This window comes from Alligator sinensis, unplaced genomic scaffold (genome assembly GCF_000455745.1).
Source record: "Alligator sinensis unplaced genomic scaffold, ASM45574v1 scaffold277_1, whole genome shotgun sequence".
Classification (NCBI taxonomy): Eukaryota; Metazoa; Chordata; order Crocodylia; family Alligatoridae; genus Alligator; species Alligator sinensis.
Genome location: NW_005841899.1, coordinates 3725275 through 3737786, shown reverse-complemented (window position 1 = coordinate 3737786; position 12512 = coordinate 3725275). Strand labels below are relative to the sequence as shown.

At 41.0% G+C, this 12512-nt stretch overlaps 1 protein-coding gene across 1 annotated transcript in view; it reads right to left on the bottom strand.

Annotated features, from left to right (window-relative positions):
• The window catches only part of THSD7B (thrombospondin type 1 domain containing 7B), a 685311-nt gene that overhangs the window by 220515 nt on the left and 452284 nt on the right, over positions 1-12512 (bottom strand). Inside the window, exon 13 of the mRNA XM_025197580.1 lies at positions 3060-3254. Coding sequence (XP_025053365.1) covers positions 3060-3254 — 195 coding nt within the window. The remainder of the gene's footprint in view (positions 1-3059; positions 3255-12512) is intronic.

Genomic DNA, 12512 nt, shown 5'->3' with positions numbered 1-12512 from the left:
CAGCTTTACCTGGGGCAGGCTAGGATGTTAGATCTATTTTGTGTCAGGGTTGAGGGTAGTCTGATATAGAGTTTAGATTACAGTTGTGTGGGATGGTTTGGATAGGGATGAGTCTGCCTCAGGCACAGGGTTGGACTAGATGACCTCTGGAGGTCCCTTCCAGCCCTACTTCACTATGAATCTAAGCCTCTATGACACTAAGACTGAAAACATACAGTGGGAAGGAAACAGATACTTAACATTCAGTTAGGAGACTTCCACCAAATGCCATATACTGATGAGCTCTTATGATAAATTCAGTGCATTAATTTGAGCATAGGGAAACAATATGTTGAACAAGAACAGGAGACACACTCACACAGATACAGAAAGGACTTCTTTTTAAAATCCATAAAAAATATTTCCCATGACAAATGTTCTGCTTTAATCTTTAGCTTGAGTAAATGTGGAGACCTTAGTTCCAGACTATAGTTCAGGCCATAAGACATAAAGGTTTCTGTAGCAGACTCTTGATATCCAACTGTAGGATCATCCCATAGGTTGTATGATGTCTTACATAGAGACACATGTAATAGCCTTATCCATTTCTCCCTCAAACTGAGACAACAGTATGTTCTTCAACCAGTTCCCTATTGCTTTTGTCCCATTCTGCCGGTCTCTGATTCTTGCCAGCACCACTTTGGAATCCCTTCTGATTCCAGTCTCAGGGTTTTCAGAATCCTGTGGTTGGGAGGGAGATTAGAAGAGGCAGGAGAAGGAGAACCCAAGGAGTTTATATGTGTTTCTCAGGGTGATAATGCCCAGATGAAAGTCAATCGCCATTGCAAAGAAGAGTGGAAAGAAAAGTGATCAAATGCCAAAGATCAGAGAAGGAAATTACCATGTATATTCAACCAAAAATGTTTTAGAAGAAAATTCTTGCTGTGATAAGCAGGGGAGAAAAAAAAGCCAAGGCCTGAAGAAAGTAGACACGGTAGGCAGCAAAGTGCCAAGCCCATAAAAGCAACATATATGAGTAAATTAATTAAACTCATCTGGTTTAACCCAGTGCGGGTACCCTGTGACAAACTGGAAAACTGTCTTTTCATCATACTACAGCTATCATGATTCACATCATTGGATGTGCCATGCTGGCTCTTGGAAAGTCAGTCTACTAGTTTAGAGTCAAAACATTTAATGCCTATCATCCAGAGACCTGCCAGATTAGACAGCCTGATCAGATGGCAAACCCAGATGTAGGGATGAAGCATGACATCAATTAGTAGAGCATGTTATCTCTGCCATACCCTCCTTGCCTGGAGATGGATAGCACCACAGACAAGTGCACAGATATCACAGACATAAGTACTATGCAAAAATGCAAGGTGCAGAAACAAAATCAGATTCAGGTATGGTACTTCATTAAGTTGGGAATTTGTGGGCAGCAAAGCCTGTTGCATAGACTGAATGCCGTAAGTGAATATCAAGGAGCACAGAATTTCAACTGTAGAAATGTTATGTACACTGTTCTTGTATCTTATTGAATTAAATTATTTTCTCATAATTCTCAACTAACTTCTCCACTAAATTTGCTGTGTTGCAATACACACAGCCTGGTCAATGCAATAAAGACTCAGCAGCAGAACAGCAATGTTAAAAAGCCTTCATAGGACATAAGTTTTACACTCACTTGGGTCCATTGACTCAGCTAGACCTATTCTCAGATTTATATTGAAGTGAGGAGGAGGAAAATTAGGCCCCTGGTATACTGTAGTGAATATACATATCAGCATAAAGAAATTATAGATCTAAACATATCATAAAAATGGTCATTGAATTAATTCCTAATGATCAGACCTTAGCTGTAAATTTAGCCATATAATAGTCTGAGAGGGATAGAAAATTTCTATTTCTCTATAAGTGCAGGCACCAATACTGAGGGCAATATACTATTAATTCTTTGCCACAAACGATGTAAAATTCCATAATAAGGATTTTATGTAAAAGAGAAATCTTTATCTTTAATGAGCCAAGCTCATGAATATAACTTTTTATTCTGTTATTTTTGTATAATGAAATGGTCCACTGCTGAAAACCTGAATCATGCCAACAATAACAAAATAATTTTGTATGTGGTTACAAGAAAAAAGGCAAAATATAATAGCCACCATACTTAAACTATTATTCAGTTCCTAAACATTATAACATAGGGTATGTTTATGAAAGCTGTTGTGTTTATTTTTCATTCTGTGTAAAAGCTTTTGATGTTTCACCCCTGCTATGGAATAACCAAAAGTAACTAAAGCACAGCCCTTTTAAATGCAAAATAGAACATATGAAATGCTACAAGTGCAAAGTGTGACTATAACAGTAAATTTATTATAAATCTTTAAAAATAGCATAATTCACTTCCATCTGGCTTAGCAAACTGTGGCAAAGGAGAAAGATTGCCGATACTAAACCAAATGGGCCTGAACTCTTAAGGTCTAAAGCTTCTCGGTTTGTTTAGCATTTAAATAACAATATTACAAAAATACTGTAGGCAAATACTTGATGTAGAGATAAAAGTACTGGAATGGAGTTTGAACTTGAACCAAAATTTTTTACTAATATCTCAAGAGATCAGATAAAATCAGCGTAACACTGCTAGAAAATTCTATGAGTTTGGCATTACCATGGATTACTGGAGTGGTATGTCTGGACTTCATCTAAGTCTGAGTCCAACATTTTTAAATGGAATAATTTGGGATATTTCCAAGTTTTCTGCCTATTTTTCTCAAGGTAACACAAGTGGCATGGATTTGTGCATTGCAGAGACATCATTTTGTTTTGCTAGTTTACACCTAAATATTTCTTATATTATTTTCAGTATAAAAAAATCCCTTTTGATCTATCTGCAACCCAGACTGAAATAGTGTGGGCCAAATCCTATACCATTTTCACACCTGAATGAGCCCTTTTGATATATAAAGTTGTCACAGATGTTTAATATTCAATCTGCAATCTGACAAAAATTCAAAGTCAGTTCATTAATATCTGAAAAAGTTATTCGTAATTGTCTCTGTTAAACATGTTGGTACCTGTCAGTGATCTCCTTCTACTTTTTGTTGATTCACAGTCTACGGTGCATGCTGTAAATTTAGACCAAGGTGTAAATGTGCAGTCATCTTTGCAGGGAACTAAACACTCCTGTACAAGGGGAGGCATAGGTCCTATCCACTGCAGGCACTCAGTGACATCTGCAGAATGGTTATTCTCCGAGAGGCATGTAACAGCTGAAAAGTAATAAATAAATATAATAAATGCAACAAAAGTAAATCTTTATATATGTATTCTTATCTACTTCATGATTACATTCTTATGAAACACCTACCTGTATTACATTTATAAATGCAGGTTTTGCTCCTCCGAGGTGATGGTACAAAGATGATCTCTTTTTAGGCATTACTCATACAGCATTCAAAGACATACTAACTAGGCACTTCACAACATGGACAAATCCTGCTTCAAAGAGCTTACTATTGAAATTACATTGTAAATTCAATGTTCTTAACAAGTCATTTTTTTACACTCTAGCTAAGGAAATATTGCAGCACCATCCACAGGGTACTGCAACTGTATAAGTCATAAAAGAAATATGATATAGGTCATAATGTGGCTTTGCTTCACCAAACAGAATACAACTGTTTGGCTGTGAGGAACAGCCTCTGAATTGGCATAGTAGTAGACAAGAGCTTGCAAGCTGACCTAGACAAGTAAGAGATGGTTTGGTTCAACAGCAAAACTGAAAAAATAGGGAAAAGTTCAATTTAGAAGATTTTGGGCAAAATAATAGAAACAAAAAAAAATCTATTTTGTGTAGACCCAAAACATTTTATTCCCTCAATACAAATCATTTGTTCCATTTCTGGATTATTTACTCATAGGTTTAACTTGTTTCCTTGTAATTTAGGCAATTTTTTAAAATAGGAAGTCACTTCAAAATGAAAAGCCAAAAAAGGTTATTTAGAAAGTGTCAATAGAAAATGTTTTTGCATTTTTCTAACAGAACCTTTTCTTTTGAAAAATGTCAAAATGAACTACTTGATTTTTTTTTTTTAAATTACCCCTTTTTTCAATTTTCTATAAACACCATTTGAAACTATGGAAACAAACTGACAAGTAGTTTTGGTGTCCCTGTGTCAGAGTGCTCTCTAGGGGATGTGTGCTCAGGACCACCATGGTCTGAGAGATTCCTCCAAAGCCACCCCAGGCACAGCTTCCAGACCAAGTCGGGAGCCCAGGCTCCTTCCCTCCCTGAGGCCCTGGCCTTTCAGTCTCTCGACCTTCCCTGGTTTTCCATGGGCCTGACTCAAGGACCTAGCATCTAGTGCCACTCCAGAGAGAGGGACTTCAGCCATGTACAGACAGCTCTCGAGTAGAAACCATGAGTGTAGAGGCATTCACAAGGTTTCTCACAGAGAAAAAATGGCAAAAAAAAATAACCCATGAAGAAAAATAACCTAACTCTGACCTGGTACAGCTTGCTCCTTGGAGAGTTTCTCCTGGTAGAACGAACACTTGTATACTTCCCTGCACTAGGGAAAGGCTCCAGTCTAGAGAGGCACGGGACACCTGCTCCCAGCCTTTCCATACACCAGGAGGGAAGAGGAGCAGCCTTCTGCTGTGTTCTGTCCACTCCCCAAACTGGAGTCCCCGGTCTGGTGAGTAGGTGGGGGTGGTCCCCCCTGCTTCCTCTGCTCCATCCCCTGTGACCAGGAGTTAAGAAGAGCACCTGCTCACTGCTCTCTGCCTGCTCCCCAGATTAAGGTCCCCGGGCTGGGAATGGACAGGGGCTTTGCCTTGTTGCTCCCTTCCTCCTCCAGACTAGCCTGGGACAGGTGGGCAGCAGCCAGCACTGCTCCCTGCCACTTCCCCAGATCCAGCACTGCCCAGCTTGGAAAAGGGGCTGGGGGCTTTCCTCAGTGCTCCCTCTGCTCTGCTTCTGAAGACTGGGAGACTAGAGGAGGCTGCTCCCTACCTGTTCCCCAGACCATGGTCAGGGTAAGGTGCAGGGAGTCTTTTCCCACCACTCCACCCTCCCTCTCACCACTACCACTCAACCCCCACCCCCAAGGACCAAAGGAAGTGGAGCAGCCACTGATCCCCACGTCTTCCCCAGATTGGGATCACCAGTCTCAGGAAGGTGTAGAGAGCAGGGGAGAGGGGGAGGCTGAACACCTGCATGCTCCCTCTCTGGAAAGATTTCTACCAGTGGAAATTTGTCAAAAATGTTATACAAATGAATGCCTGTTCACAGCCTTTGCCTCTTGCTGGGGAGAGTGAGTGCTGTATAAAGGTCCAAGCAGCAAAGCAGACAGTCTCTTTAAATAAAGATATTTACTGGGAAAAAGGCAACCCAGCCAAAGGTTGTCTGCCCCCTCCAAAGGGTAAAACCATTCCAGTCCCCACAGTCCAGAGCACCCTCAAAGGTCGTCCCCTTTGGTCTTTCTACCCCCTGAGCCCCAGAGCAACCCTGCTGGTTTTTGACTTTCCAGATTTTCCCGCAAGGAGATGGCAACCCTTAGTTCATACTCCCTTCCCCTTTGTATGTTTATCTGCCCTGCTAGACTCCCGGGTGTGGGCCATCGTACCTTTGTTGATATGTCAAAAAAGATATTTGAGGCCCTGGAGGCTATAATTCCATCTTGTCTGCAACCCTGACACTTAGCTGGGAATCTATTAACCCTTCTTCTCCCTGCATGCTAGCATCATAGGCTAACTGAATGATAGAACATAAGATGAATTATGCAACATAACATGAACAGAACACAAAAAAATATTACAATAAAACTCCACAGTCCATCACACCCTGACACTCCATTTTTCTGGAAATTTACTATTCATCACCTACCACCTCACACTGGAACCAATCAGAAGAATCCTAAAACAGTTACAGCCTATACTCAACAAAGATCAGACCTTGAGAGAAATATTCTCAGCCCCTCCACTCCTGGCTTTCAGACAACCCCTCAACCTTGCTCAACTCACCATCAGAAGCAAACTCCCCACTGCTCAACAGACATCAAATGAGACACAGCCTTACCTTGGCAATAGAGTACTTAGATGTCAGCACATCTCCACTGCTATTAACACACCCACAAAAAACTCACCAGCATCCATAGATACCATACATGTTTTTTATAAAATATATCCGATCCAATGCACCAAGTGCCCTCATGGCAACTATGCACCAGAATTAACTCGCACAGAAAAAATATAAAGGACAGAGACACACATACATTAGTAGGAGCACATTTTTCATGAGGTCAGTGTCCTTTTCTGACCTATCATTGTGCTTTACCGAACACCTTTAAAAGGTGAGTGTTGGAATGAAAAATCATAACAGGGCTGGACACTGAGAACCAAGCACTGAACACTGAAACTGATTTTTGACACTCTAATGGACCTGATTTCTGAATTTCTTCCTATACACAACAGGTATTAATTACCCCCTCCCTTTTGATAGCTAATCAGCTGCTTTTCTTCTGCTGTCTACCCCTGAGAATTTCCCTCCCCTCTCCATTTTCACAGCTCTACTCCTGGCTCTTTACATGCTCTGAGCTTGTATGCTTCCCTCCTCAGACCAGATGAAGAAGCTTGCATTCATAAGCTTATCTAACTTTATTTCAACCAGGCAGTTGGTACAGTAGAAGATATCACCCCCAAAAAATCCCTGCCTTTTGCATAATTCCTGGACCATTGTGGCTACAACATCACTAACACTATAAAAAGTGGTTTACTTGGCTGTACCTGCACCTATTTAAAGATTATATATTTGCATTGCACCAGATATACTTGTTCAAGATGGTATGTCCATGCAGATTCAACCATCCATCATGCCACCAATCCTTGTAGACATAGTTAAATAGAATCATGTGCCCTTTGTACCCAGGTAATCTTCACCAGTACCCTCTCCACTGGATTATGGTTGGCTGATTGGTGTAAAGAAAAGCTGTTCAGCTTTTAAGGGTATTCTGATTTTTGTGGATTATTATATAATAGATCAATTATTGGCCTTCCCTCAAGTGACAGTGGAGGTAGGAATGCCCAACAGGGCCTGCTCTGTCTTCACCAGGCAGACCCCGGCCGGGGTCCCCAGGAGAGAGGGAGGAATAAGCCCCCTCCCTACTCCTTTCGCCGCAGGGTGGGGTCTGGGACAGAAGTTCCATAAACTGGTTTGACCTCAAGCAGTTAAATCTGATACTACACTTAACCAGGTTTATCTCAAACCAGTTTCAGCCATTTTGAAACTGGTTTATGTGCACTGCACTTTTGTTCTGTTACAGGTTTAAACTGATTTTTGATCTCTTAAACCGGTTTATGTATAACTTCTGTCCCTAGCCTAAACAATTTTAATTTTGTGTACATCATGCACATAAACACCAACACTGGGATCCATTTGGACAGATACTAGGAGAAAAATTATTAATGTCAACAATATCTGTATTGGCTAAACTATGCAATCAGCCATCTGCACAACTCAGATTAGTTCAATGATGTTGCAGAAACATAGGTAGGAAAGAATTTGGTCCATATGGCTCAGCTCTTCAAAAACTATTTTTAGCTGTTAAATCTGCAAGAACTCACAGGGCGTATTGCCTTAACTCTTGTAATTCAGCAGACAGCATGCTCTCCAGCAGAATCAGTTTTCAGCACAACCTTTGCAGATATTATAGAGAGAAGTAGAAGGGTTAAAGATTTCATTACAATGCCTCTTCCTCTTTTATTCCAAGTGGAACACTACAACAGTGTAGACACAGTGTAGTACAATTTATATTACACTGTTAGTGAAGATTTTTTTTCCAGTTTATTTACTTCATAACGAACTTAGTTTCATGGCATTTGATTACAGTGTGAGAACTACAGCAATTACAACTTTTTGCACACCGATGTTTCTGCATGAAGTACAGTTCTTTCATTTTGCATTAGGTGTGCTTGTTATCGAAGATGGAAGAAGGCAAATATAAATTCTTCAGTGTTTTTTTCCCCTCTAGAATCCTTTTCTCATCCTCCTGTCTCCAATCACCAAGAAATGGAAATTTCCACAATTGGCCACTATGTACAATGCTCACGAGAAGTGCACAGATTCAGGTACAAGGGAGTGTGTTAGGGACAGGGGCAACTGCACTAAAGACAATACACACAAAAAAACAATGCGTGCCTTCACTCACAGGCATGCCCTTTAATATGAAAAGCAATGAAGAATCCAGGGTAAACATAATACAGTCAGAGCCTAAAATTTGTATTTATTTTTTTGCATTAAATACTTCCATGTTTTGTACCTCTGACCCACTGGGTACTGCAGACAGTACAGGAAGAGTTAAAAAATAATCAATATGTGAACTGCCCTGTCAGATCTGGAGGGAACTGAAAACTTGGGTGCCAAATCCAGTCCCACTTCTGCAAAGAATAAAAAACTCTCTTTGGCTCCACTGAATGGTCAGTCTGTAAGATCTGCCATTCTCTAGTGTGGGTTTTCCATGCTGGGGAACAATCTGGGTCCCCTGTTCTTAAAATCCTTAACAGTTATGATGATAACTCATAATTCTGAGCCTAGAAATATCTCTTAGGCAAGTCCTGACATGTGCAATTTGATTTAAAAATCATTAGGTATGTGGGTACCAATCCCCTTCAGATAGTTTTGTGCCATCTAGGAACATTGGTATATTCTGTTAGCAATAGATTCAGTCATGGCTAAATTAGATATGTGGGTAACTTCCCCTATTTCTGAACCAAGGATAGATATGTTTTCATCTAATGATGTAGCTTGGAAATGGGGTCCAAGGGTGGCTTAATACTTAAGTCTGAACTCTTTAGAATAAAAGATAAAAAGACCCATAAAAGCCAAACTCCATAAACTCATAGGGATTCTTCTGCCAGAGCTGTGGATTTCAGAGACTGATGATCTGAGCCCTCGGGTATTAATTTAGTCTCGTGTAAGATAATTCATACAAAAAGAAAGATAAAGGTAATTGCTCCTGTGAAAATATTGTGCTTAAGAGTTCAAAGCAGGCACACTGTTCTGAGTTTCCAGTCACAGACAGTGACCCAATTTCATCCCTAATGCAAAGCCACTGCCAGCAGCAGAGTTGGACCAGGTGTTGAGGTGGGCCAATATTCCTTGCCAATTCATTTGAATGGTAGAAGTTTTTAAAAGCTTATTGTACATCCACTTTTCTCTGTACAATTATTGCAAATGAAAAACTTAAAAAGCAGTGTCTAAAAATGCTGATCTGTTCTATTTAGGAAAGTAATGTTAATAATACAGTATTCTGAATCTAAAGTGATAAGAACTTGTGGACAATTGACCACAACCAGTTAAGTTACTAAAATATGGAAACATCCAGTTTAGCTTGTGGTTAAAGAGCAGCAGTCACTTTCAGAACATAGAAGTTCAACTCCCAGCTCTCCTACAGACTTCGTATAGGATCTTAGCAAAATCCATTAGGGCTAGAGCTAATAATGGATTTGGACAGAAATACAACAACAGAGTTTTAGGTGCCTGGTCTCAAAGTGGAATCCAGAATTCTGTCCCAGAAACTGAGACTCCTAATATAACATACAGAGAAAATCAAAGGCCTTAAAATGGGATCTGAGAGAGTCAGCACACTGCATAGTGAGCTACTAAAGTCAACATGGATTTCATAGACATTAGGGTTGGAAGGGATCTCAGAAGATCATCGAGTCCAGCCCCCTGCCCCAGGGGCAGGAAGTCAGCTAGGGTCCTAGGATCCCAGAAACACAGATGTCCAAATGTTTATTTTAAAAAGTCTAGAGTAGGTGCTTGCACCACCTGTGGAGGCAGTCTATTCTAGGCCTTGGGGGCTCAGACAGTAAAGAAGTTTTTCTTTGTGTCCAGCCTGAAATGGTCTTGAAGGAATTTGTGACCGTTGTTCCTTGTCATCCCTTGGGGCACTCTGGTGAATAGATGTTCCCACAGATCCTGATGTACACCCCTTATTTACTTATAGACAGCCACCAGGTCCCCCCTGAGCCTGCACTTTTCCAGGCTGAAGAGTCCTATGGCCTCTCATCATAAGCCCTGTTCTCTTGCCTTCTGATCATACACGTGGCTCTCCTCTGGACTCTCTCAAGCTTTTCCACATCCTTTTTAAATTGAGGAGCCCAGAATTGGATGCAGTACTCCAGCTGCAGCCTCATGGAGCTGCATAAAGCTCCCATATCTTCAGCTGTCCCTACTGGTTGAGTCATAGGCCAATGTTCAGACATGCAGAGGCACGTACTTGCAGCGACACAAACTGCCGCAGCACATGCCCTTGCATGTGTGCTTCATTGTGGGACAAATAGTCCCATAATGGGCAAGCTGCCCTTGCCCAGCTCCTCCCGGCTATTCAGCCAGGGAGAGATGGAGGCTGGGGTCAGCACCAGTGCTGGACACAGCAGTCTTACCTAGTGGCCTGGAGCAGCAGGGGCACAGGTCAGGTAGCACGGAGGCCTGGCCAGCAACCAGAGCATTGCTCTGGATGGCCTGGCCTGTGTGTGCACTGGTGCATACTTGTTCTGAATCCTGGTAGCAAATTTTGGCCATGTGCTGCATACTTGCAGCGCAGGGCATGTTTTAATATTCACTGCATGTGGTTTGTGGTGACACAAAGAGGTTTGAGGTGCCACAAACTGCAGGCCGTTGCTTGTCTGGGCATGGCCATTAAGCCCATCTTTTAGATGCCTCACGGTACTGCAGGCAGATGCCAGCACGATCTAGCTCAGGGGTTGGGGAAGCAGCCCGGTAGGGCTGCCTCTCACCCCTGACATGATCTAGCACGGGGGTCAGGAAAGCAGCCGAGCTGGGCTGCCTCCTACCGGATCTTGCGCTTTAGCCCAGCTGGATGGGAAGTCAGCCCAGCCCAGCTAATGGTCGAAATGTTTCGACTTTCATTTTGTTTCGAGGCTATTTCGAGGGCTTTTGTTTTGTTTTGATTTTACTGTTTCGACCTTGAAATTGGTCGAAACAGTGTCAAAACAAAACAGCCAGCAAAATTTTGCACAGCCTATTGCCTGGTGCACCATGCTGCTCTGCCTCCCCACTAGATTGCGCTCCATGCTCCTGTAACTCCAGGATCCTTGTTTTAATTTTCACCAAGTGGCTGGGATTGGCCTTTGAAATCTGGGACTGTCCCAGGTTAACCAGCATGTATGGTCATCCTATTTATACCAAGCCTTTTTGTATTTCACAGCTTAACAAATCCCCACTCAGTCTTCTCTTTTCCAGACAAAATAAACCTAGTTCTTCCAATTTTTCCTCATATATCATATTTTCTAGAACTCTAAACATTTTTGTTATTCTCCACTGAGTGCTTTCCAATTTGTTCAGGTCTTTCTTGAAGTGCAATACCTAAAGCTAGGCACAATATTCCAAATGAAGGCCCACTGGTGCTGAACAGAGTGAAAGAATCATTTCTTATGACTTGCAGTCTCATACAGCACTCCTGTGAATGCATCCAATATGCTATTAGCTTATTTTCCTTTTAACAGCAATAGCACACTGTTGATTTATATTCAGTTTTGGTCCCCTCTAGCCCCATCCTTTTTTGTAGTACTGCAGTCTAGCTAGTTGTTCCCCATTTTGTATTTGTGCATTTGATTGTTCTATCCTAAGTGCAGGGCCTTGCACTTGTCCTAACTGAATTGCATCTGATCTACTTCAGGTTTTTGTTCCAATTGATTAAGATCATTTTAAATAATCAAGTATGAATAATCATATTAAATAACTGCAGCTTATGCCTTCAAAGCATTTTCCATTAAAGGATTTTAAAGAGCTTCAATAACAATTATATTTCATGTAAGATTATTAGGATTATTAAGCATATATTATATATATAAGTTAATTTAAGCAAAAAGAGCTTGCACCATGACTAAAGTAACCAACTCATGGTCAGAGCTGATCCCAGGGAGACCCTGTCCAAGCACTAGACAACTGCTCATTAAGAAGGAGCTCTCCTTTAAAGAGAGAACAGAGCCTGGTCCCAAGAGTTTAGATAAGACAAGCTCTCTTGTTTCACATAAATACATATACTGTACCAGAGAGTTGTAAAAGACAAAATGATTTAACTCAGTTTTTATCATGTATTAATTTTAAAGGCTCACTCTGCCATTTTATGGAGATTCCTAATTAACTCACACTGTAGAGCGATGTTGCTGTTATTCCCAGCACCAAACCTAGTTCACAGTGCACCAGACAAAAAGCAGGGAAATAATTTTAGATGGCTGTTCCAAGAAAGCTAAGTCGCAATGAAGTCACAGGAGTTTTGATTTTTAAGTACAATATTTTATGGAAATGAGGGGTGACCTAACAAACTAGAGAAGAAAACAAATTATTATATTTTCTTTCTCAGGAAAAATCTGTTTTTAAAAGATCATGCATAAAGCTAGTAGTTGCTAAAATGGTCTAAACTTAAGTGACAGTCAATCAGCATATTAATAACTGCCTCTAAATTGCTGATCCTTGCCTTTCACTTCCAGTCTTTTTTGAC